At 39.7% G+C, this 27314-nt stretch overlaps 1 protein-coding gene across 2 annotated transcripts in view; it reads left to right on the top strand.

Moving 5' to 3' along the window:
- The window catches only part of nsg2 (neuronal vesicle trafficking associated 2), a 56891-nt gene extending 32676 nt beyond the window's left edge, over positions 1-24215 (top strand). For both annotated transcript variants that reach the window (XM_034206736.1, XM_034206735.1), the window contains exons 4-5: positions 21687-21797; positions 23641-24215. In XM_034206736.1, the coding sequence (XP_034062627.1) occupies positions 21687-21797; positions 23641-23838 (309 nt within the window). In that variant the 3' untranslated portion in view covers positions 23839-24215. The remainder of the gene's footprint in view (positions 1-21686; positions 21798-23640) is intronic.
- Positions 24216-27314: the final 3099 nt, after the last annotated feature.

Genomic DNA, 27314 nt, shown 5'->3' with positions numbered 1-27314 from the left:
GGCACCCCTGCTTTAGAGCTATCTAGTTATAGCACAATGGAACTAATGTTTAACAAGTACTGAGCTGAATTGAATTTCGTTATCATCTTACATTAATGTTATTTGAAGCGGCTGTTGTTTGCTTGAATTCAGATCTTATAATGTAAGCAAATGGTACCAGAAGTGAGGGTTTGTTTGTTAACCTGCTAACCTTAAAGGCTATCGTTGTTCGACTAATCTTCTTCTCTTCTCTTTAACTCTTCTCCGTCCAGCTGTATCATCCCCTCTCTCTCCATCACTCTTCTCCTCCTTCACTTCCCCTCTCTCTCACCATCTGTCCAGTTGATCTCTGTTCTGTGTCCTTCCACCATCTTTCTCTTCCTTTTCATCCTGTCATAAGCTCATGCTTTCTCATCAAATTCAGTACTGGGAAGCATTTTTCAACATTTCTAACACACACAGTTTTCTTTTATAACCTTGCCAGCTCCTATTGGCAGATATTCACAGTCTTCTTATTGTTAAATATTGGCTCCTGAAAAATTGAACGAGCCAGATGTGATTGCAAGATCTTAGAGCCTTGGCTTGCCCACACACACTTGAAGTGAATTTGCTGAACGGCATAATTTGGTTGTGTATTCGACGGCCTCAGCTCAATATGATTGTGTTGGCTTCATGTGAGCAAGAACATCAGTTATCAGTGTAAAACAGAGAGGAAGAGGATGCTGTTTTAACATGCTGGGAATTATTAAACTTTGTAAATCAATCAAATCACCATCCAGCATACAGTACAGCCGGATGGTGCCATACGTGCTTCTTCACACTCCACTGAACCACAAACAGAGTGCAGGTTAGGTCAGCCTGCCCTACCAGAGCCAAAACAAGTCTTGAGTCATTTGTAACTGCAAAGAGGTCCCCCATGTAAGCTGACAGACACTTAGAAAGGCCGCAAGGACTGACAACTCGCAATCTCCAGGGCCAGATGGAAAGGCAGAGGCCGTTTCTCAATGTCGAGTAGAGCTGCTGCAGAGCCACTATTTCAAGTATACTACGTCATCGAGTGGCGCCGAAGGACTGTTTAAATGCATGTTAAATGCCCAGCATTCGGCGCCGTAGTATACTTGAAATAGTGGCTCTGCAGCAGGTATACTCGACATTGAGAAACGGCCAGAGAGACAGACAACAACAGAGGAAGCCATCGCTGCTGTGTGAGTGATATTTGGGAAGATGTATTAGTCCAAATGGTTCTACATCTTGTTTCAGATCCCATATAAAGCAGCACCTGAAATGATAGCAGACTCTAATCACCGTCTGCCTATCAAAATCAGCAGATGTGAATACATATACAAATATATCATCTCTTTTATCCGTTCAATAAACAATGCACTGACATTTTGCAAATTCTATTTTATCTCAAAGGTCGAAGAGAGAATCAGATTTATGATTAAAGAAAAAAAGGAACTGAAATCCATTTAAGATTGACCATCCAGTCTTGTTTTTATACAAGGACAAGACAGCGGCTGCATCCACCCTCCATTGTACGACTTATAATAATAACTCAGGGGTTGCCAAGGCTAAAAAGGATTTCTGAGCCTGATCGATGGCCAACAAGCACACGCAGTCGGACATCATTAAATCTCTTGGCAAACATATTCATATGCAGTTGGATTTGTTTAAGTGCTCTGTATCAGTCAGCTCAGGATAGGAATGGTAACAGCCCAATCTATTTAATGCAGCGTCCCCAGATTCATAGTGAAGCGATCAAATGAAGTCACAGTTTCTTAAAGTGGCTGGTTTTAAACGGCCTGTGGACATAATTATTACTCATATATTTTATTTGAATAGCTAGCAGGGATATCTCTCAAACTTGTGAGCGTATTTCAAAACATTTTGGTGGAAAATTAGGCCATTGCCGGCAGAAAAAAGCAATTAGTGCCTGATGCTGATCTAGCAATATTCAAAGGATGTCTTAAAATTGCGAAATAGGACAATTTAAAAAATCTTTTTTCTTTCCTGAACCATTACAGTGACTTAAATGAAACAAAACGTGTCCTATGAGCAGATTGTTGTCGCCAAGGCAGTGTTTTTTCATCTCTTAGTGCTTTCAAAACTAAACTAAAAGTAATTGTATATAAATAGTATAGGCAAGGCAGGCAAGGCAAGGCAAGGCAAGTTTATTTATATAGCACTTTTCAACACAAGGCAATTCAAAGTGCTTTACAAAAAATGAAAGAGATTAAGAAAATGGCATTTAAAATCAGTCATTAAAAAGAAAAGCTAATAAAATAAACATTAAAAGAAAAAATACATGGATAAAAGTTACAGTGCTGTCAATTAAACATTAAAAGAAAAAAGTACATGGATAAAAGTTACAGTGCAGTCTAAGATATGAATAGTTCAATTAAAAGCAGCGACAAAAAGAAAAGTCTTCAGCCTGGATTTAAAAGTAGTCAGAGTTGCAGCGAACCTGCAGGTTTCTGGGAGTTTGTTCCAGATATTTGGAGCATAATAACTGAACGCTGCTTTACCATGTTTAGTTCTGACTCTGGGGACAGAAAGCTGACCAGTCCCTGAAGACCTGAGAGATCTGGATGGTTCATAATTTAGCAGGAGGTCAGAAATGTATTTTGGGCCTAAACCATTCAGTGCTTTATAAACCAGCAGCAGTATTTTGAAATCTATTCTTTGACACACAGGAAGCCAGTGTAAAGACTTCAGAACTGGAGTGATGTGATCCACTTTCTTAGTGTTAGTGAGGACTCGAGCAGCAGCGTTCTGAATTAGCTGCAGCTTCCTAATAGATTTTTTAGTGAGACCTGTGAAGACACCATTGCAGTAGTCGAGTCTACTGAAGATAAAAGCATGGACAAGTTTTTCCAAATCCTGCTGTGACATTAGTCTTTTAATCCTAGATATATTCTTTAGGTGATAGTAGGCTGATTTAGTAACAGTTTTAATGTGACTGTTGAAACTCAGGTCAGAGTCCATGACTACACCTAGATTTCTGGCTTTATCTGTTGTTTTGAACATTGCACACTGAAGCTCAGCGCTAACTTTTATACGTTCTGCCTTGGCTCCAAAAACCATTACCTCAGTTTTATCTTTGTTTAATTAGAGAAAGTTCTGACACATTCAGTCATTGATTTGTTCAATGCACTTACTCAGTGTTTGAATTGGAGCATAGTCTCCTGGTGAAATTGTTACGTAAATGTGTGTGTCATCTGCATAGCTATGGTAACTTATTTTGTTGTTCTTCATTATCTGAGCCAGTGGTAGCATGTAGATGTTAAAGAGAAGAGGCCCCAAGATGGAGCCTTGAGGAACCCCACATGTCATATTTGTCAACTCAGATGTGTATTTACCTATAGAAACAAAGTTGTTTCTGTCCTTTAAGTAGGATTCAAACCAATTCAGAACTGTTTCCGAAAGTCCCACCCAGTTCTCCAGTCGGTCTAGTAATATGCTGTGGTCAACAGTGTCAAACGCAGCACTGAGATCTAATAATACTAACACTGAAGTTCTGCCACTGTCTGTGTTTAAGTGGATGTCATTAAAGACCTTTACAAGAGCAGTCTCAGTGCTGTGGTTTGGACGAAAGCCTGACTGGAACACATCGAAACAGTTATTTAAATGCAAGAAATTACTCAACTGTTGAAAAACAACTTTTTCAATGATTTTACCTAGAAATGGGAGGTTTGATATGGGCCTGTAATTGTTCATTACTGAAGCATCTAGATTATTCTTTTTTAAGAGCGGTTTAATGACTGCAGTTTTCAGGGCCTGTGGAAAAACACCTGAGTGAAGAGATTTGTTTACTATATGAAGTAGATCTGAGGCCATGCAAGGCAAAACATCTTTGAAAAATCCTGTTGGAATAATATCAAGGCAGCAAGAGGAGGATTTCAGAAGTTGAATAATGTCCTCTAGGTTTTTATCATTAATCTGATGGAATTGTGTCATGATGTCTGAATTGATGTTAAGTGGAGATAGGGACAACACATTTGCTGTTCCTGATGCAGAGGCACTGACTGCTTGTCTGATTTTCTGAATTTTGTCAGTGAAAAAGGAGGCAAAATCATTTTTGTGGATAGAAATTCAGAGGCTACTGACACTGGGGGGTTAGTTAGTCTGTCGACGGTAGCAAACAAGGCACTGTGCGTTGTTTTTGTTTTTGGTAATGATGTCAGAGAAGAACGATTGTCGTGCGTTTTTCAATTCCAAATTATAAAGGCCAAGTCTCTCTTTATAGATTTCAAAGTGAACCTGGAGATTTGTTTTTCGCCACCTGCGTTCAGCTTTTCGACATTCTCTTTTTTCTGTTTTCACGGTCATGGCCTTTCTCCATGGAGATATTTTCTTGCCAGACACTTCCTTTACCTTAGTTGGAGCAATGGCATCTATAACATTTTTAATTTTTGAATTAAAATGATCTACTAGCTCATTTACTGAGATGTTGGCAGGGGCAAGTGTGGAAGAGAAATTCTGAGTAAACATTTCCCTAGTATTTTCAGTTAAATATCGCTTTGTGGTTACCTCTTTTTGAACATTTTTGTGAACAGAAATAGAGCTCTCAAAGAAAACACAGGAATGGTCAGAGAGTGCAACATCAGTCACCACAACCTTAGAGATATTCAGACCCTTTGAGATAATTAAGTCCAGAGTATGCCCCTTATTGTGCGTGGGCTCTGTCACATGCTGAGTCAGTCCATAGCTATCAAGAACACAAAATAGTTCTTTAGCCCCTCTGTCCTGGGGGTTGTCAACATGGATGTTAAAATCACCAACAATGACTAGACGGTCAAAGTCAATACACACTATAGACAGCAGTTCAGTAAAGTCATCAAAAAAGCTTGCACAGTATTTGGGTGGTCTATAGATATTTAGGAACAGAGCTCGAGAGGAGCATTTCAGCCGAAGGGCCACATATTCAAAAGAATCAAAGTTTCCATAAGATGTCTTCCTGCATTGAAGGGAATCATTGAACAGAATAGCAACTCCACCCCCTTTCTTATGCATTCTTTCCTGACTCATAAAACTAAAGTTGGGAGGGGTTGATTCGATAAGAACAGCTGCACTGTTATTTTGTTCAATCCAAGTTTCTGTTAAAAACATAAAATCGAGATTGTGCTCAGTGATTAAATCATTGATTAAAAATGTTTTTCCTGCCAAAGACCTGACATTTAATAAAGCTAGTTTAAGTTTGTTAAACACACTATCAGTCATGTTTTTTGTAACAAGCTGTGGCTGACATGGAATCACTGCTAAATTAGATACACTCACACAAACGTTTGAGCGCTTCCTGTTTCTATGATTCACCGCTCTTAATCTATTACCTATCAACACAGATATCGGCAAAGCTACTGGCAGGCAGGGCCCCGACATGTCCTGGAAAGAGTTGAGAGTGCCATACGCCCTTGAGCCTGGACCCATCACATATCAGTAAGAGTTTGTTGTGTTTTGTACACACACATCCTTATCAGGCTTCGGAGACTGCAGAAGCCCCCTCGAAGGGAGGGGAGGTGGTCGACGTAGGCACGGTGATGAGGACGGGGGAGATGGTGCGCGTCTCCGCGGTGATTTTGGTGGGCGTCGTTGAGGAGCGGGGGTAAAGGACATGGTGCCAGCCCTGCGTATCGCCTTCGTTTGGTCTTTGAACTCCAGGAAGGAATCGGTGCCAACCCTCTGTATCTCCTTTGTGTGTTCATCGATCTCCAGGAGGGTGGACGAGGGTGAAAGGGTGAACGGAGTATAGGGTTAGTCAAGTGGACAAAATATAGGTCTGATTACTTCTAGTCTGTCCCCTATTTTTTTATTTAGCGAATTATGTTTTCTGTTGCTTTAATTTCGGAGATACCTTTAGTTTCTTCCATGTGTAGGAATAAAATGTTATCTTTTCATTTAAGCCCTGTGCAGATATGATGCATTTTTGCCTGATAAGACTCAAAGAACACATTCCTGCTGCTCGACGGTATGGCAAAATCTGTTCATTCAATAAAAATAGAGACGTGAGCCAAAGAAAAACTCAGGCTTTGATATTTTCCATCTAGATAAAGCGGAGAAAGAAGGCAAGTGGTCATTGTGTGCTCGTCCTCAGCCAGAGTCCTTCACCTCGCTGCCGCTGTTCTGACAAGCTGAGCCATGGGAGCAATTAGGAGACAGACAGAGCGTGGATGAGTGCTCCGACCCTCCACTCCTCACTCCTTCGTTGTTTCCTCTCACTTCTGTCCTCTCTATCGATACGCCTCTCTACCATATATTATGTAAATTATTCTGTATTCTCAGTCCAGACATCGCATATTCACTGTCTTCATTTATTATTAGTATCATTAGTCCTCGTTCTGTTCTATTACCATAATTATTATTCATGTGCCTTTGGTTCCCCATCTATAATTTAATGCTGATAAGCCACATATTCTGAACATAATTTTTAACAGTAAAGTGTGTTAGCTGAAATGCTCTCATTACTTTCTACTGACTGGAATGGTAGAAAGGATTTATTAGGGTGGAAAGCAGCTTACAGCCTCTCCCCATCATCAGTTTTACAGTTTTATTTATTTATATATACAGTCTATGGTTTTACCCCTAAAGCTTTGCTCTTCAATTCTTGTATTCCCAACTGCATTCATATTCCTCCCCTAAATCTCACCACTCTACAGCAATCCTTCCTATATATTTTAAATTCTTCTCTCAACACCATTATTTTATGATTGTGATAAGATATGACAAATAAAAAGTAATGATTGGTTGATAGTTAAAAGGAAAGAAAATGCCTCTTGAATATCAAATGTAAGAAGATTTCAATTTCAACATGATTTGAACTTGCACAAATGAAAGTTGCCAAAGTAGCAGCCCTGCACATTAACTAACAAACATGCACGCACACACACAGGCACACAGGCACACACACACACACACACACACACACACACACACAACACACACACACATGCACACACACACACACACACACACACACAACACACACACACACACAACACACACACACACACACACACACACACACACACACACACACACACACACACACAACACACACACACACACCACACACAACACACACACCACACACACACAACACACAGCTGTCTGAATGTTGAACATATGCAGGAACATAAACAATACCCATGAGACAGAGAGCTCGGGAAACATGAGAGTAATGAACTGTGTCTGGTGAACAACATTTCAGGTGCGCTAAGTGTCCTGTGTGTGTTTGTGTTCTTTGCGTGTGTGTGTATGCAAAGGAGGTCCTATCATTAATAATATGTCTTCTCTTGCTACGTCTTCATCCAGCAGAGTAGGAGCTGATTAGCAAATCTAATCCAGATGTTTGGTGACTCCTCAGAGACATTAATGATTCATAATTAGTGTGTGTTTGATTGTGTGTCCGTGTGTGCAACTGTTATGTTCACATTATTGAGGATGCATTTGGATATATTGTCGTTATCGATTAGTACTGTCTATTTCCTCAGTGCACATAGGTGTTAGAGCACAGAAGGTTTCAGATCATATTTTAGGAGCAACTGAGCATCATTATGTCTCTGTAAAAGGGAGACATGTTTATTCATTATGCTCTTGTTAATGCTGTTGTTCTCTTTGTCTCTTTTACCCCTTTATGTGTTACGTTTTCCGTCATTTTAAGCCCACCTGCTATTTGAATTAAAGTCTATACCCTAAGAGCACATTCTCCTCTAACCAATACAACAGCATGCTCAGACAAAACCTTTGAAGTTTTGTCTCCATAGAGACCTTTCTTGATTGCATTAGCATAACTAGCATCTATCTCCTGCTTAGCATGCGCTATACTCCTTCATACTGCATACATGCGGGAGAAAGACTTTTGATGTTGTTTAACGACAAACAAAACGGCTGATACAAAAACTAGAAAACCCCTAATATTGCAGTCAAGTGCTCTTTTTGTAAATGTAGCCTCATTTACCCCCAAATGTTTCTTATGCATTCAAGTTGTTGCTTTAATTTCTGCCAAATCCTACACACTGTCTCTTTAAGATTTTTAACTGAGATGACCATAATCCATATAAATCAGTTAAATGTCTAATGATTATACTTTTCAAGGTTGCTAAGCATTTCAAATATTTCTGGTATTTTCCTAATCATTTGAACACAATAGCAAACCACCACGTCTGGTTAAAGAAAATTAAACACCACTGACTGCATTTTTATGAAGGAGGCTGCAGAAGACGTTCAAGTAAAAGGTGTTTATAGGTCACCTCTGGGTGTGTAATCTAATCTAATTGTGCAATTCTACATTTTTCCTGCATTTACTTCTTTGATTCTGTGGTCCAAGATGCCGTTCATCAACCTTTACACTTTGCTGTAGCTCTACTGGATTAACTGTTTTCTTTATTTATCCCACTGCCCTCTAAGAAACGGTGAATCCCCTGACTCAAAAAGAAAGATAGCATGAGCACTGCATGGACCTTCTTCCAAACCCATTTTCCTTGTTTCTGGAAAATGATAAACTGTGATGCTTGTTGAACTCAATAGGCAAGGCAAGGCAAGTTTATTTATATAGCACTTTTCAACACAAGGCAATTCAAAGTGCTTTACAAAAAATGAAAGACATTAAGAAAATGGCATTTAAAATCAGTCATTAAAAAGAAAAGCTAATACAATAAACATTAAAAGAAAAAATACATGGAGTTCCATTAAACATTAAAAGAAAAAATACATGGATAACAGTTACAGTGCAGTCTAAGATATGAATAGTTCAATTAAAAGCAGCGACAAAAAGAAAAGTCTTCAGCCTGGATTTAAAAGTAGTCAGAGTTGCAGCGGACCTGCAGGTTTCTGGGAGTTTGTTCCAGATATTTGGAGCATAATAACTGAACGCTGCTTTACCATGTTTAGTTCTGACTCTGGGGACAGAAAGCTGACCAGTCCCTGAAGACCTGAGAGATCTGGATGGTTCATAATTTAGCAGGAGGTTAGAAATGTATTTTGGGCCTAAACCATTCAGTGCTTTATAAACCAGCAGCAGTATTTTGAAATCTATTCTTTGACACACAGGAAGCCAGTGTAAAGACTTCAGAACAGGAGTGATGTGATCCACTTTCTTAGTGTTAGTGAGGACTCGAGCAGCGGCGTTCTGAATCAGCTGCAGCTTCCTAATAGATGTTTTAGTGAGACCTGTAAAGACACCATTGCAGTAGTCGAGTCTACTGAAGATAAAAGCATGGACAAGTTTTTCCAAATCCTGCTGTGACATTAGTCTTTTAATCCTAGATATATTCTTTAGGTGATAGTAGGCTGATTTAGTAACTGTTTTAATGTGACTGTTGAAACTCAGGTCAGAGTCCATGACTACACCTAGATTTCTGGCTTTATCTGTTGTTTTGAACATTGCACACTGAAGCTCAGTGCTAACTTTTATACGTTCTGACTTGGCTCCAAAAACCATTACCTCAGTTTTATCTTTGTTTAATTGGAGAAAGTTCTGACACATCCAGTCATTGATTTGTTCAATGCACTTACTCAGTGTTTGAATTGGAGCATAGTCTCCTGGTGAAATTGTTACGTAAATGTGTGTGTCATCTGCATAGCTATGGTAACTTATTTTGTTGTTCTTCATTATCTGAGCCAGTGGTAGCATGTAGATGTTAAAGAGAAGAGGCCCCAAGATGGAGCCTTGAGGAACCCCACATGTCATATTTGTCAACTCAGATGTGTATTTACCTATAGAAACAAAGTTGTTTCTGTCCTTTAAGTAGGATTCAAACCAATTTAGAACTGTTTCCGAAAGTCCCACCCAGTTTTCCAGTCGGTCTAGTAATATGCTGTGGTCAACAGTGTCAAACGCAGAACTGAGATCTAATAATACTAACACTGAATTTCTGCCACTGTCTGTGTTTAAGTGGATGTCATTAAAGACCTTTACAAGAGCAGTCTCAATGCTGTGGTTTGGACGAAAGCCTGACTGGAACACATCCAAACAGTTATTTAAATGCAAGAAATTACTCAACTGTTGAAAAACAACTTTTTCAATGATTTTACCTAGAAATGGGAGGTTTGATATGGGCCTGTAATTGTTCATTACTGAAGCATCTAGATTATTATTTTTTAAGAGCGGTTTAATGACTGCAGTTTTCAGGGCCTGTGGAAAAATACCTGAGTGAAGAGATTTGTTTACTATATGAAGTAGATCTGAGGCCATGCAAGGCAAAACATCTTTGAAAAATCCTGTTGGAATAATATCAAGGCAGCAAGAGGAGGATTTCAGAAGTTGAATAATGTCCTCTAGGTTTTTATCATTAATCTGATGGAATTGTGTCATGGTGTTTGAATTGATGTTAAGTGGACACAGAGACAACACATTTGCTGTTCCTGATGCAGAGGCACTGACTGCTTGTCTGATTTTCTGAATTTTGTCAGTGAAAAAGGAGGCAAAATCATTGCACGCCCTGGTGGATAGAAATTCAGAGGCTACTGACACTGGGGGGTTAGTTAGTCTGTCGACGGTAGCAAACAAGGCACGTGCGTTGTTTTTGTTTTTGGTAATGATGTCAGAGAAGAACGATTGTCGTGCGTTTTTCATTTCCAAATTATAAAGGCCAAGTCTCTCTTAGGTCTCTCAATAGATGAGACCTGAGGTAAACCGACCACCTGAGTTCAGAGGAAAATTGTGTTTTCTCAGGTTGGCATTTTAACAGTTTTTGTTTCCATCAGAGATACGATCCATCTCAACAGTGGAGTGTTTGTTCTTTTTTGCCACACACTAATGTAACTGTGCTCGCCTCAACCAGATATCCAGTCCTCCAGAGCCCCGGTCCCCGTACACAGCCTCCTCGACGTCCCTCCGCCCCCTCTCAGATCCCCGCTCGGACGTTTGCTCCTCAGAGGCTCCTGCTTTGAGAAATTTCCTTGTTTCACTGACTATGAGAATTTGGCTAAAGGAGCAAAGAGATTAGAAGTCACCTCTGCGAAGATGTCCTGGAAGAAAATCAATGAAAAAAGTAAACCGTTCTCACATTCAGCTCTCGAGATATTGATTGAGATAAAACAAGTGTTTTTTCTTTTGAAATGTGGCATCAATCTGGTATCAGAACATAAGTTAAGAACTACAGCGATACATACGAGTAATGAAAGCTTTAGCGCAAGTTCAATAAGGAAGACCTAACATGAGTCACTTACACATCACTCTATGGCTCCCTTCCCCCCTCATTAAATACGAGGGCGTCACCCCTCAGCAGCCAATCGCTGCACATGCTAAATTCCTTAAATACCTGCTCTTCCTCCCTGTCAGTTGTCATTGCAGATCAATCAATCAATCAATGTTTATTTATATAGCCCAATATCACAAATGTTACATTTGTCTCAGTGGACTTTACAGTTTGTACAAAATATCAGTATGACAATACGACACCCTCTGTCCTTAGACCCTCACATCGTACAAGGAAAAACTTCCGGAGAAAACCCACAGTTTAAAGGGAAAAATGGGAGAAACCTCAGGGAGAGCAACAGAGGAGGGATCCCTCTCCCAGGACGGACAGACGTGCAATAGATGCCGTGTGTAAATTGAAAAGATAATACATTTGCACACTCGGTGTGAAGCGGCTGGGATGAGGATCAGCACCTCCAAATCTGAGGCCATGGTTCTCAGCAGGAAACCGATGGACTGTCCACTCCAGGTAGGGAATGAGTCCTTACCCCAAGTGAAGGAGTTCAAGTATCTCGGGGTCTTGTTCTCGAGTGAGGGAACAATGGAGCGTGAGATGGGCCGGAGAATCGGAGCAGCGGGAGCGGTACTGCAGTCGCTTTACCGCACCGTTGTGACGAAAAGGGAGCTGAGCCAGAAGGCAAAGCTCTCGGTCTTCCGGGCCATTTTCGTTCCTACCCTCACCTATGGTCATGAAGGATGGGTCATGACCGAAAGAACGAGATCGCGGATACAAGCGGCCGAGATGGGTTTTCTCCGCAGGGTGGCTGGTGTCTCCCTTAGGGATAAGGTGAGAAGTTCGGTCATCAGGGAGGGACTCGGAGTTGAGCCGCTCCTCCTTCGCGTCGAAAGGAGCCAGTTGAGGTGGTTCGGGCACCTAGTTAGGATGCCACCTGGGCGCCTCCCTAGGGAGGTGTTCCAGGCACATCCAGCTGGGAAGAGACCAAGGGGTAGACCTAGGACCAGGTGGAGGGATTATATCTCTTCGCTGGCCTGGGAGCGCCTTGGGATCCCCAGTCAGAGCTGGTTGATGTCGCCAGGGAAAAGAAAGTTTGGGGCTCTCTGCTGGAACTGCTACCCCCGCGACCCGACCACGGATAAGCGGGAGAAGATGGATGGATGGATGGATACATTTGCAACATAGGTAGTCCAGGGCCTATGATCCAGGACCACAGCCACGACTCAAGATCCAGGGCTCGCGATCCAGGACAGAGGAGCGCAGGATCATCCATGACTCCGGATCCCGGCGTATATAGACACCAAAAAGAAAGACATTTGGGGAAGCTGGGTTAATCGGAACATGAGAGTACACAGGTATAGACAGAGAGAAGGAAGAAGTAAGATGTCCCCCGACAAACTAAGCCTATATCAGCAAAACTAGGGGCTGGATCTAATCAGCCCTAACTATAAGCTTTATCAAAAAGGAAGGTCTTAAGCGCACTCTTAAAAACGGATAGGGTGTCTGCCGCCCGAACACAAACTGGAAGCTGATTCCACAAATGTGGAGCTTGATAAGAAAAGGCTCTGGCTCCCATTGTACTTTTAGAGACTCTAGGAACAACCAACAACCCTGCATTCTTGGAACGCAATGCCCTAGTAGGACAGTAGGGTATAATGAGTTCTTTAAGGTAAGATGGCGCCTGCCCATTAAGGGCTTTGTAGGCGAGAAGAAGAATTTTAAATTCTATCCTGTGTTCTATAGGGAGCCAGTGTAAGGCAGCCAGAACAGGAGTAATGTGGTCCCTTTTCCTAACTCTGGTTAGTACACGAGCCGCAGCATTTTGAATCAGCTGAAGCGACTTGACTGACTTCTTGGTACACCCTGATAATAAAGAGTTACAATAATCTAGCCTTGAAGTAACAAATGCATGGACTAGTTTCTCTGCATCGTTTTGAGGCAAGATATGCCTGATTTTTGCAATGTTACGTAGATGGAAGTAGGCGGTCCTTGAAATTGATTTTATGTGGGCGTTAAAGGATAAATCCTGATCAAATATAACACCAAGATTCCTTACAGTCTCACTGGAGGCCAAATTAATGCCATCCATAGTTAGTATATCCTTAGATAATTTGTTTCGTAGATTCTTCGGGCCAAGTACAATAACTTCAGTTTTGGTCGTGTTTAACATCAAAAAGTTCAAGGTCATCCACGTTTTTAAGTCCTTAAGGCAGTCTTGAATTTTATTTAGATGATTAATTTCATCAGGCTTGATTGATAAATATAGTTGAGTATCATCCGCATAACAATGAAAGTTTACAGAATGATTCCTTATAATATTGCCTAACGGAAGCATATATAATGTGAACAAAATAGGTCCGAGCACTGAGCCCTGTGGCACTCCATGGCTAACTTTGGTTTGCGTGGAAGATTCATCATTGACACGTACAAACTGAGAGCGTTCAGATAGATAGGACCTAAACCAGTCTAAAGCAGTTCCCTGTATGCCAACTAAGTGCTCTAGTCTTTGCAATAAGATATCATGGTCGATAGTATCAAATGCAGCACTGAGATCGAGCAAAACAAGAATAGAGACACGTCCCTTGTCAGAGGCTATTAGAATGTCATTTGTGACTTTAACCAGAGCTGTCTCTGTGCTATGATGTGTTCTAAAGCCAGACTGAAAAGCTTCAAATAAATCATTGTTTTTTAAGTAATCACACAACTGTTTTGCGACCGCTTTCTCAAGAATTTTTGAGAGGAACGGAAGATTAGAAATAGGTCTATAGTTGGCTAAAACCTCTGGATCGAGGTTGTGCTTTTTAAGAAGCGGTTTTATCACTGCTACTTTGAATGATTGTGGAACATAGCCTGATAATAAAGACATATTCATAATATTTAATAAATAAGTGCTAATTAATGGAAAAACTTCCTTCAACAGCTTAGTTGGAATTGGGTCTAACATACACGTTGATGGTTTAGAAGAGAGAATCATTGAATTTAATTGTTCAAGGTTTATGGCTGAAAAGCATTCTAGTTTACTATCTAGTGTAATATTAGAACTTACGTTTCCGGGAGCTGTTGATAACACTATACTGGTCAAAGGCAAGAGGTCATTAATTTTGTTTCTAAGAGTAACAATTTTATCGTTAAAAAAGCACATAAAATCATTACTACTGAGTGCTATGGGAATAGAAGGCTCAATCGAGCTGTGGCTTTCTGTCAGCCTGGCTACAGTGCTGAAAAGAAATCTTGCATTATTCTTATTCTCATCTATTAATGAAGAGTAGTAAGCTGCTCTCGCTTTACGCAATGCTTTCTTATATTCATTGAGAGTAATATGCCAAATTAAACGAGATTCTTCAAGTTTAGTAGAACGCCATATCCTTTCAAGTTGTCTCGACTTTTGCTTTATTTTGCGGGTTTCGGCAGATGATCACACGCAACCCGCCTCCACCCCTCTCGCCTCCCGTCTCCTTCAGGACAAAGCTAAACCTTCCTCCTTCAGACCGGTCTCACCTACTCATCACCACCACCAGTGTCTAGACCCCGGGGATTTCATCGGAGCGGTTCTTTCCCTCCTGAATGATTATCCTGCAAACCGGGGCCTAATCGCCAAACACCATTACATTCTCCTGTTGTATTATCGTGGCAATCATTTCATTCATATGACGTGTAAACAATAAATATGTAATTCTTACATCACGTCTCTCCGGTTTGAACTGTGCTGAAGTAGTATTTGTATGTGCTTTTTTTACTTTATACAGCTTTTCAGAGTGAAATAGTGCATGTTCGGCTATGATTAATAGTTACTTTTTCAACTAAGATGTAAAACATTTGTAGCTTAAACAAACTATAATCTTAAGGATTAAACCATAACAATTTTAGTTTGAACCCCCTTTAAGAAATAAGCACTTTTTATGCACAAGTAATGGTAAGTATTAGGGTATAAAGCAAGATACACTGTTATACTGTTGTAAGGGGTACTTTTATATAATGAAAGGGAATATCTCTTCCATTACTGAAGAACCAGGTTTACCAGGGGCATCAGTTACCTAATGCTCTTATCCACCACCTGCACATTGATATCATATGTGCAATGACAGAGTAGCTGGGGGCTCTGTGTAATGCTCAAGGACACACAGGGATCAAACCTGTGACCTTTCAGTTATCGGTTAAAGATACCAACCAGTTGCCCTAGCAGGCATGCTGTTACACACTTCATTACATTCATCATTACATAACTGCCCTAAGAGGATAAGAAAGTCTTTCATTTACATTTTATGTAGCTAGCTGATCCCTGACCTAAACGCTTCTACATATGATGAGCAGGTGAGGGCTTAGTGTCCCCATTACAGACTTCAGCAGGACTCATTTCAATCTGCGCTTTGCTGGATCTTAAAGCTACATTTGTGGTCTGGTTCCTGAGGATAAAGAATATCTCCCTTAAGGAACAACTACAGCCTGTTAACAAAGCCGAATCCTGTGGAAATATATTGTCCACTGACTTCTGCTTCCTTTTGACCGGTGACCTTTAAGCTTTTCTTATTTAATTTATCTTTATAGAGGAGGCCTTCTCCCGGCACTAGCTCACCCTGTTGTCGAGTTAATTTCATAATCATCAAATTTCCCTTAGGGCATCAGAAGTTATTACATGGATTTAATATTATAACTTTTTCTCATTCGATATTTATAGCTCTTTTTAATGCATGTTTCTAGGCATGTCTTGCACAAGGCTTCACTGAAAAGTCGCAGTAAAATAAACCATTACAAACACGGAAGATTGAGGTGTGTTTGTGCTGCAGTAAAGCAGGTTTCAGGGGGTAATAGGAAGATGACTGAATTGTTGTTTATCAGTGATGTATTGATTGGTGCATGAACTGATATCCCATTGTGTTTGCTGCCCGCCTGCCTCTCTGTCTGACTCTGCCACCTGCTACCACGAGTGGGAAGGAGCTTCTCGTTCTGCTTCTGGATCTCCATCTCTGTCTGCCTTTCACACGCCGCTTTATTGTCTCCGTCGTATCCTCCTTTATATCTCACTTTGCTCCTTCTGCCACTCTGTTATCTGTTTTTATCAGCGTCATTTTTCTCTCCCACCCCCCTCCTGTCACACTCCCCCTTTCTCTCGCTCAGACACACACTTACATATTCACCTCTTCTCCTCGGGCGAATGTGAAGAGGTGTCTGTTCCCCCCATATGGCCTATCAAGTTCCTGCAGTGTGGGTGGTGTGTTGCATTCTAACATGGTGTGGTGTTAAAAAAAGGAAATAAATCATATGTCGAATGGAGATGAAATAGACTGTGAAGAAGCATTATCTTCAAAGAAACTGCCTTTGAACCTAAGATGCACTGTGCAGCCATAAATGTAAGTTTATTTCGTGGAAGATATCATTTATAAATCAATTATTTTCTACAATCCAGAGGGGTGCATTGTTAGAAATCTAAACAGGTGGCGTGTGTTATGAAAGATGTGGGTAAACATAAACAATGCTTAATCTTCTGATGAGGGAAACAATCCTACTGGAACTTTTCTAATCTGGTTTGATTGTTTGTCTAGTTCCATAATACGCAATCGTCTACAGCTGAACACTCTGATGCATAACAAAGGAATGGGAGAATATGTGCATGAAAATGTGTGATGATAAAGTATAATGACAGAAAGATATAAAAATGTTGACATTTGAATGTTTGTTTTGAAGCAATGATACCAATTGTCTGCCAGTTAATTGACAAGATTAGCTATTTTTTATTTCATCAAGGATATTTAGTATAATATTACTGCCAATTTGACTTCTGAGTTTCAATGTATAGGAAGTTTGCATACTTTAATTAAACATTTTTAGTGTTTTGACTATATGTAAGAAAGAAATTGGGCCTTAAGGATTTCTTTTGGTGCTTTTTTGGCTTAACCCAAATAGTGATCACTAATATTAAAGGGACCTTTTTTATTTTGACTGTAACTTGTTGTTATGCTTTTCATATGAACATGGTGTCACTGTTCAAGTTTGACTTTCCTAGATAGAAAATCCAAATAAGAAGCCAAACACAACAGGAATAGTTTGATTACACTTTCTTTATTTGGGTGTCTAGTGTTCATTTTGGTCTGAAGTGTTGATGTATCATATCCAGTATCATGGGGCAAACAGTGTGAATTCAAAGGAGCACTAGGAAGCTGGTCAAATTAATATTTGAATATAAACATGATCATCTTTCCTATTTTTCTATAGAAATAAATAAATGTATTATTATTATTATCTTTCCAACGGACTGGGTGGATGAGGTTAAACAACTAAAGCCCAGTGGGCCCAGTCACATGCCATGCAGTCAATCCTATCTTTACTGATGCAGCCAATTTTAGTTAAAGACACATTGCTTTCAGTCCAAACTATAACAGCATGCTTTGTTTCCACTTGCATCCAAGAGAAACAAATGTCTCTCTGTTATCTGTGTGGCACAGCAAACAGGATGATGCGTGTGTTGGTGGTGATAGTGTTTCTACGATGTCATATACTGGAGCGCTAATGACATAACAGCCCTGTCTACTGCGTTCAACAGAAAACAGGATGATGTTGATGTGGTTGGGAGAAGCTGCTGGGATATATCATAATGGTGTATTGACCAAAAGAAGGATTTTCTTTGGTATTTGATTCTACTGCATTTTGTTCTCTCCTATTCAATAGTAATGTGGCCGCACCCTTGGCCCAGATTCAGCCGTTATCAGAAGCATAAGAGCATTATCTTATCATGGAGGAATATTGCATCAGTCCAGTAGATACTGGCCGATAAATGTATGAATCCACTTCATTCACGGGGGAAGTCTTCATCCCTGAGCTGTAGCGTTACCCTGACGACCTCCTGAGGTTTACTGCAGAGTTCAGCCAGATTATGAATAATGGAGAAAGGTCAGGATAGATTTTTAATGGATTCATACACCACATGGCTGCAGCTGCATCAACAGAGACACTGTAGCGATCGTTTCTATTACAAAGGGTGGGGTTATTGACTGAACTGTTGCTCCGACTTCTGTGTTGAATCTACAATAAAAGTGTCAGCAAACTTTAACATAAGCTAGCCTCTCTATGCAAGAGTTGATACCACTAATCTGTTTCATGTATCTGGTTTGATTTCAAGCATCATTTAAGAGTGTCAGATCCTATATTCTGCAGGAAGCAGTTTGATTCAATAAATAATCAGCTGTATGTTTCAGATGGGTGGGCAGCACAGACTAATAATTCAAAATCATGCATTTGTAATTTCCTTAGTTTCAGTGGTGCAAAAGAGAAAGTATGTTCTGTCATTAGAAACACAAGTCTTCTTTTCATTTTTTAAAGTGTCTACACAAAGTTGGGTCTCCACATGCATAAAGCGCTGATTGCTTGCTGTGTGATATGAGGAGTTTTAAAGTAATCCCTCTCCTTAATAAGCTGTTTTCAAGTGCATCAAAAAAAGGGGTCTGGGTGGGTCTTAATCAGTCATTCCATGTCTGTGTCTGCTCTCAAAGGCAGGTCACCATGACTTTAAATGTATCCTTTAAATGTTCCTCATTGTGTGATGTGAGATGTAACTTAAAAGGAGTATCAGTAGCATGAAGCCTCAGAGTCTTGTCCCCCCGTTGACACCAAGTAAACAGCCACTTAGTTAGCGTGTCCCTGTCCACCCCCATAACGCTGATGGAGACTAATGATCACACCCATGTGTAATTGCTCTGACATATCACAGTGACAGATCACATAGAGAGCAGAACATCGAGAATGGCTTAACGCCAGTTTCAAAATGGACACAGGAAATTAGGGGCATCCGACCATAATGGAAGCTTGTATTATATTTTCGACTCAGTCACTGGGATAAGTCTGACTTTTTAAAAGGCATTTATCTTGGACATGCAGGGAATGCAGACAAATGCCGACACAAGCATATGCATGGACCACACATTTGAAATTTGTGACATGGCGGAAAATATAATATTTAAACATAGCTATCCAATGCTCTTGATTTGCATAATTCTAATGAAGTGCTCGCTCAGAAGCACCCAACCAGGATGTCAAGTAGAAAGTAGGAGGAAATAAATCCTTTTATATGTTAATCTGCTTTACTTCGACATTGTCTAGCCTGCCAGGGAAATGAATGTTTCACACCTAACATTACAGAGAGGCATTTTGTATTTGCATCAGTAGGCAGAAAGACAAATTGTGTAATTTCATTTTATTCACTTTAAATTAACTCTGCTTCTTGAGTTGCTATTAAGCATTGTTCACACTATTTTGACTCTGTCTAAGCGAGTGCTAATAATATTTTTGTTCATTGCTGTCAAGATGTACCAGACATTTTAATTTTGTTCCAGATTTTACACCTCATAGCTTCCTGTGGTTTAACAAATACAGTTTCTTCAACGTATTTACAGGACAATAACGTTTTATGCTTCTCACCGTGTTCAGCTGGAAGTTGAAAGATTTATCTCGGCAAAGGTTTTATGGGAGGAAGGATGCTGATAGTTTCATCAGGCTAATTAAAAAAAGATACACAACAACTGAAAATCAATACATTTTTCTCCCTCACAATCATTAACACCAAAGTCAATGTGGGTCGTCATCGAGGGCTGAGCTGAACATCTATATACTATATTGAATAACCTTGAAAAAAAGATATGCCAATCAAAATAAATATAATCATGTTGATGTTCGATGCAATGGCGTTGTGCCTTTCATGAGAGCAAACCCTCACGTTAAAGTGTTTGTATACATTTGGTGGTTTTTATTAGCAATTTGCTTCGAAAAAAACTCAATAATAATGATGAAGTCCTTGAACAAAATGGCATTTAAAAAGGCACAATAAATAGGATTTCCCTACAAATTGTGTATGGACTAATACAAAAATAACCATCTCTTCTGAGCCACTAAATCTATCAGTATGTTTTTGTAGAGACATCATCCCCTGCCTGTATGTTCGGATATTTTATGGACGTTTTTGGGCTTCAACTTGAGATAAAAATGCAGTTACCAGATATAGATCGTATAAACACATCCAAGAAAGAGCTACGGAAAATGAAACAGCTCCAAGAAAGAGCTACGGAAAAGGAAACGGCGCCAACACAATGCAAATATAGCAAGACGAAAGGCAGGGCAAATTTCAGTTTTTGAATGTTTGGTTACTTTATATCAGACAAATCCTAATCATAGTACCTTAAGGTTGCAAGTGATATTAGTCAAACTTGAAGCACAAATGAATGATGTCCTAGTCCTAATTTAATAGGACTCTATATGAGACATCTTGTCATAATGAAGTCCTTCATGTTAAGCTCACATCATGTGAAAAAAACTTCACCATCTGCATAACAGGAGGTGATATCTTTTAGGATTACAGGAAGATTTAGTGTAAACTGAGATAACTCTCCTATACATGTAGCTTTAGTGCGCTTTGATCTTTCACTTTTGCAGAACATTTATAATTGAATGAGGAGGGAACTTATGAGAACTTTTCTTGCATATTAATTAAACCATTATTTATTCAAGAAACATAATTAGAAGTTCATATTTGCAATAGGCCTGTTTCACTGAATACATTTGAACATGTCACAGTAGGAACAGAGCAAGACTAAATAATGGACTTGAAGATGGCTGAATCCTGTGGATCTGCTCTAGTTTCAGGCTGGTGCATGCTGATTCAGTCATGGTGCCTGCAGAACAGACATTGGTCATTTTGTAAGTCACACCATTGCTTTTCGAATAATAAAAACATTAGAAAGTGGATCACATCACTTTAGTTCTGATGTTACTTCCCTGGCTTCATGTAATAATACTGCATAATACTACTAGTGGTTGATAAAGCACTGAATGGTTTGGTAGTCAAAGTACATGTATGATCTTCTTCTATATTATATTATGAATTCAGAACAGGTCTGCTTTCTGTCCCCAGAGTAAATATCCTATATATATATCAATACTGTATATCTGGAACAAACCCCCAGAAAAAATGTCTGCTGCAAGTCTCATTATAGCCAATGACCTTGCCATTTGCCTCTGCCTTTCATTCAATCAAACAATTATGCCTTTCTTAAACAGCAATGTAACTTGTACTCTTGTATTTACACCTGTCTTAATGTATACAAGCTTGTTTTCATTTCTCTTGGCTCTTTAGTGACTGTTTTAATTGTGTTTGAATTGTAATTCAAAATGGGTTTATTTTGCACATTTTTCCTGATGCTTTTAATGCTTCCTATAAAGCACTCTGAATTGCCATGTTGTTAAACTGTTCTATATAAATAAGCCTGCTTTGCCTTGCCTGTGACAAATTGGCAATGCTAAAAGGCACAGGTCCTGGTACAGTGTCACAACCTGAGCCATCCATCACGAAGCTCAACAGGAACACCTTGCCTTGAGGAGCCATTCACTTCACTCAGCAGTGTCCTACTGTGCCATTTATTATGGCTACACACACACAATCACACACACTGGTGCAGATACTCCATCTTTCTCACTGTCTAGTACTAACCCTGCCCCACTTATATAAACCACACACTCACAACCCTGCTTTATGGCTCTGGCACACACACTGACCGGAGTTTGTCCTGCCCTCAGGTGACGATTCTGATCATCCTGGCCCTAGCCTTCCTCGCCTGCATCGTGTTCCTGGTGGTTTATAAAGCCTTCACCTATGACCACGCCTGCCCAGATGGATTCATTTACAAGGTAAGAACCATAAGTGGCACACGTTTCATTACAGCTTTACAACACATCTATTCACAGCCCAGAGACAGACAGGTTGTTAGCAGGGCAGCTGGGTAGTAAAGTAGCTTCCACAGGATGAGAAGTAAAGCTGCAAATAATCCCTATTTTAATAATTTTTTTAAATCAGATGATGGATATGATTACTCCATACAAAAATCCTCAATAGCTAGAAATGTCCTTCAAAATGTCCAACACTCCAAGGGAACATCATCAGATAACTGTTTTTTTCCAAAAATCCAAATAAGGACAACTAGATATAAAGTGTTTACTAGTGAGCTTTAGAAGTGCTTAAGCAGATGTAGTTACCTTTGGAGAAAGCCAGGATCAATTTCTGCTTTGTTGATGTTTTTCAGCCTGGCGGTAGTAGCAACACATCCTTTGAGGGTTGTATCAAGGTCCTCAAAATGAATAAGCGTATTTCTTAAAATGGCCTCGAAGAAATTGAAATATTTTAATTTTAGCACTAGAGACAATATTGTCCCTACATTGTCTCCTTATCTACTTTCCCTCCTGTCAAAACAAGTTAAAAAATAAAGCTGAAAAAAAACGCACAGCCCTATTTTTGCTCATTTTTGAGGTCACGTAACATGAAAATGCTAACCGGCTCACCGTATAGGCACTCAATCAATCAATGGTATCAGTGTTTTTTTTACGACAAGTAAAATCTCATGTTATTTTAGGCTTTACTGCTTTCATTCAGAAGCCAAATGTAATTAGCCATGTCCATTTTAGGGGAACTGCCTATTTGACAATAATTACCACATTATGGTCACCAACCCCCAATATATGGCTGGGGCCGTAAAAGATAACGGCTTATACAGCCATCCTTATCCAACAATCTGCTGTCTAGATATGCATAGTATTAGTCTAGAAAGGTTTAACTCTCCTCTTGTTTCCTCTCCTCTTTCTCCTGCACTGCACCTAAAACACAAGTGTCTCTGTACTTTGTGAGAGGTCACCTTGGAAGTATGTGTCTCTGGACAAATCTTAAGGTAGAATACATCTAGTTACAGTCCCTGCAGGGGCTCTGCCTGCAGTCTGCTGAGGTATTATTAGCAGTGTCACATGCGTGTACAACGGGTGCAGAAGTGTTAATAGAAAACCTGCTCATACAATATAGCACACACTACACAACAGCACATACGGTTGTGAATATATGCACTCCAAGCAACTTACAATTATCTACAGACTCAAAATACAATCATTTACACACTACATTACAGTTGAATGGCCTGTGTATCCCCTCAACATATACAGGGTGCTAATGAATTCAGTTATGTTAATGTAATGGTTTCTTCTCTCTCTTCCCTATTCCCTCAAAAATATATATATTATCTTTCCTCATAAAAATGATTGTGAGACATTTTTGTTTAGTTTTGGCCTACTGGGAACCACACAGTATATTTTGTAAGTTGTTTAGACATTGATGTTAGCTTTTTGAGGCATTTTTATAAAGATCATATCATTATATTTTAACATTACTGAGTAATGCCAAGTATCCCACTCATTTTATATTTCTATAAATGTAAGTGTACATTTTCCCATAAAAAAGTGGGGCATTTCACTGAGAGTTAGAATTTTCTCTGACTGAGTAGAGGATACCTCAATAACAAGTAAGAACTGTTATATTTGATCTGATTCCATTCATGTAAAATACACGTTCATGTAAATATCCTTGGTAAAAACATTTTTTTTTACTACAGATTTTGGTTACAGTATATTGTCCCACCTTCATAACTACATGTAGCACTTGAACAAAAAGTAATTGATAAATGTTCTGAACCTCACTGTTTCTCCCTCACAGCACAAGCGGTGTATCCCAGCCTCTCTGGAGGCGTACTACGCCGCCCAGGATGCCAACTCGAGGGGCCGTTTCTACACAGTGATCAGCCACTACAGCATGGCCAAGCAGACCACCTCACACTCTGTCTCCCCCTGGCTGCCTGGAGGGGCCGCAGGGCAGCAGCCCGACCCGAAGCCCCCAGGCAGCGAGGGCCACTAAGTTAGCCGTCATTTGAGGGTGTTCATGCAGACATGAAGAAACACCGGAAGATGTAGACACAGAAACACACACACATACATGTAGGTGACAAGTTAAAAATATAGAGACGTACACATCCATAACAGCTACATATATAGTGAATATATAGGGTGACAACATGCATGCAGACATTAAAAAACCATGAGCACATGCTAGGTCATATTCTGATTTACGATAGTCTCTTTGTTTCCCATTAAACCTTTGCTATATTGGGATTATCATTGTCCACACACACACACACACACACACACACACACACACACACACACACACACACACACACACACACACACACACACACACACACACACACACACACACACACACACACACACACACACACACACACACACACACACACACACACACACACACACACACACACACACACACACACACACACACACACACACACACACACACACACACACACACGCACACACACGCACCACACACACACAGCTATCTTGTTACCATGTTTTTAGTCCCTCTCTCTAACTTATTATTTATTGAATGTCTTGATATATTTATTTTCTACTGTAATGTATGGATGATTTGTATGTGATTATCTTTGTACATAGGAACCAGTCAATATGGAATTTCACGCTCGCTGAGTCCTTTTTTTGTTTCGTTAAGTGTGTATACTGTAGTTATTGTATATTCATTCACAGCCCTTGTTCTTTCCTGCCTTTCTTATCCAAACTGCGTAACCTCAGGCACATTTGACAAACACATCACACACACAGATAACTCCATATTCTAAATTAAAAAAAATGTCAGTATGGTCTTGTATTTCTGTAACACAGTTTTCAAACATTTCCGCTGTATTGTCTAAGGTTTAAAGACAATTTCAACAACCGCAACACATTGTGTGTTGATTGAATAACATTATTTTCCCATCATGGCTGTTCGGTGGCTCTTATTCAGTAACATTTCAATGTGCTGTGCTATATCCTGAAATCTCTGTAAATAAAACTGAGCGCTCAGGTTAGTTTTTGTGTGTGTGCCTTGTAGTAGCTTTTATTAGGAGGTTTTTCCTTTCTTTTTTTTTACAGACCTACAGTTGGTTTCTGCAAGTTACTTACATAGCCTATTGCTTCAGTCTTGTAGGTCCATTTAACAAAATGTTGCAGACGGGAAAATAAATACAGTGCATATCCCGGTCTCCTGCCACACTGTTATTACCGCTGTGTTTTTGTTCTTTTTATGGATGGGCTTTAACTGCGGCCAAGTTTTCTTCCTGTACTGTTATTTTTCATTTTGTAAATGTTGGATCTGTTGTCAAGAGCGCTTTTACGAGATATTGTGATGTTGTTAGTTGATATGTAGCGATACCTGGTGTAATTTATCAGTGTGCATCCCTGTCCCCTCTTCTCTTGGTTTGAATTCAAAATAAAACAAGCTGTGACCTGTGCTGAGTGTGTCTGTCTGTCCCACTTACTGCTGTGTCTGCCTAGCACACACACAAAGGGCAATCCAGCCCGGAGATAGTGCAGTGTGAATGACAGTGATGGTTTTTCCTACGGGTTGTATTATTCAGATTGTCATACTCCTACACAAATCCACACTACATTAGATATGTATTCTGCTCCCCGTGTACAGAAATGTTCAGGGCTGCAGACAGATTTTTCGGCTGTAATGATGAGCAGCTGTGATTGACAGCAAATAAGGTACCACCAGAAGAATACATGTATCTGCAATAGCTACTGGATACATTATCTGTCTACAGAGTCCTCTGTGAATGGCAGATAAGGCCTCAGTTTTTCGTGCGAGCAGCACTAACAACAGAGTCTTCAGTGAGTGACAAGAAGAGCTAGCTTTTCTAATTAGAGGCTTGTATTATAATGAATCCGTCAGCTGTCTGTTTTTTTTTATCACTGAGGACTAAATCGCCGGCCGACTAAACAAAACAGAAAACTCAACATGAATGAAATATAGGGTTTGTCACTCTAAAATATAAACACAAGTACATTTAATTTCACATTTAAATGTCCAGGAAGTGGCAATTTGTACAGTAATCGCACACCTTCCTGCATGTTAAGCAGAATCCAACAGAAGTTTTGAGGGTTTCAAAAGATATGTAATTGGTATCTCAAAGACAAAGAGGCAGCAATAGCATAAAGCTTTGTTTATTTTCTTCTATTATCTTACTATTATTGCAGTTCTATTTAATAAACGGATCCTACTTTGACGAGTTTGGAGGCCAACGAATAGTTTTCACAATAAGATTACTTTTTGTTTCTGTTTTTTTTATTCTTTGAAATTGGGCCACTCCATTTGATGGTCTTTGCTCATGAACATGTTTATCCATAATGAGCCCATAATAGCTCCATAAAATAAGAAAGCCTCACTGTTAAGTCAGTCAGTTGCAATGCATACTTAAATGTTGACAACTGCTCATAAAAGACAAGTTTCCTTATGCTTGCTGCTTTATTTTCTCCCACATGGATACACAACAGAACTAACTCAAGAGTCCACCCTTATTGGACAGATGGTTGCATATGCTTACAAAATGCTAGCACAACGCTGACATGTTGTGAAAGGAAGGGTCAGGTGAACAGAAGCAGCTGGCGACTTCATATGGGCCAGAAAGGGTAGCTGTCAATCTTTGACAGGCCAACAAAGGGCAACAACAACAAGACGACTGACCGAACTGGGAATAAATCAGTGTATGTAAAGATAAAGGGAAAAAATGCAGTTGCTCATTTGAAAAAGACACCCTTAAAAGACAATAATAACGTGTAGGTTTTTTTAAAAGCTCACTGATTTTAGCAGAACTGCGTAATTTAAGATTAATTTCTGCGGAAGCATACAACCCTCAGCAGGCTTATTAGACCATTCATTTAAAAGACCTTATGGCCCTGATTACTTACGAGGGACAATTGGCAATCAGATATGGGATGAACTGTGGATTAATCCTCTCTGGCTCTCTAATTATAATTGCAAATAGCTTGCAGTGGTATAATTCATGCTAAATTCCTGCCAGTGCAGAATATTAGATATTGATGTGAAGAAGGACTGATTGTTGCAGACCTGTCATTGGTGAGATGCTTTCAAAGTGGAGAGGGATGTTGGAGGAAGAACAGGGGAAAAGTAAAAGTAGAGGGGTAGAGAGAGAGAGAGAGACAAAAGGCTTTGTGTTGATTAACACAGAGGGAAATTATCCCTGACATGTGGAAATGAATAGCCATTTCCATGTCAATGTAGATGGGGGAAAACCAAGTGAACTTTTAAAAGAGGTAAAACATGTTTGAATGAATGAATGATGTATGGAGAAAACACATAAAAGGATCTGAAGGGCTTGAAACTCTGATGATGATCTTAAAGTTGTGTTCCCTACACGATGGTAACAGCTGCTTCTCGGTGTGGACCATATTTATTTTTGACTTCTATATTCAGACTTGCTCTTTCCCGCGCATAATGCAACTACATTTTGG

Source organism: Gymnodraco acuticeps, unplaced genomic scaffold (assembly GCF_902827175.1).
Source record: "Gymnodraco acuticeps unplaced genomic scaffold, fGymAcu1.1, whole genome shotgun sequence".
Classification (NCBI taxonomy): domain Eukaryota; kingdom Metazoa; phylum Chordata; class Actinopteri; order Perciformes; family Bathydraconidae; genus Gymnodraco; species Gymnodraco acuticeps.
The sequence above is the reverse complement of the archived record's forward strand: the minus strand, read 5'-3'. Positions and strand labels throughout refer to the sequence as shown.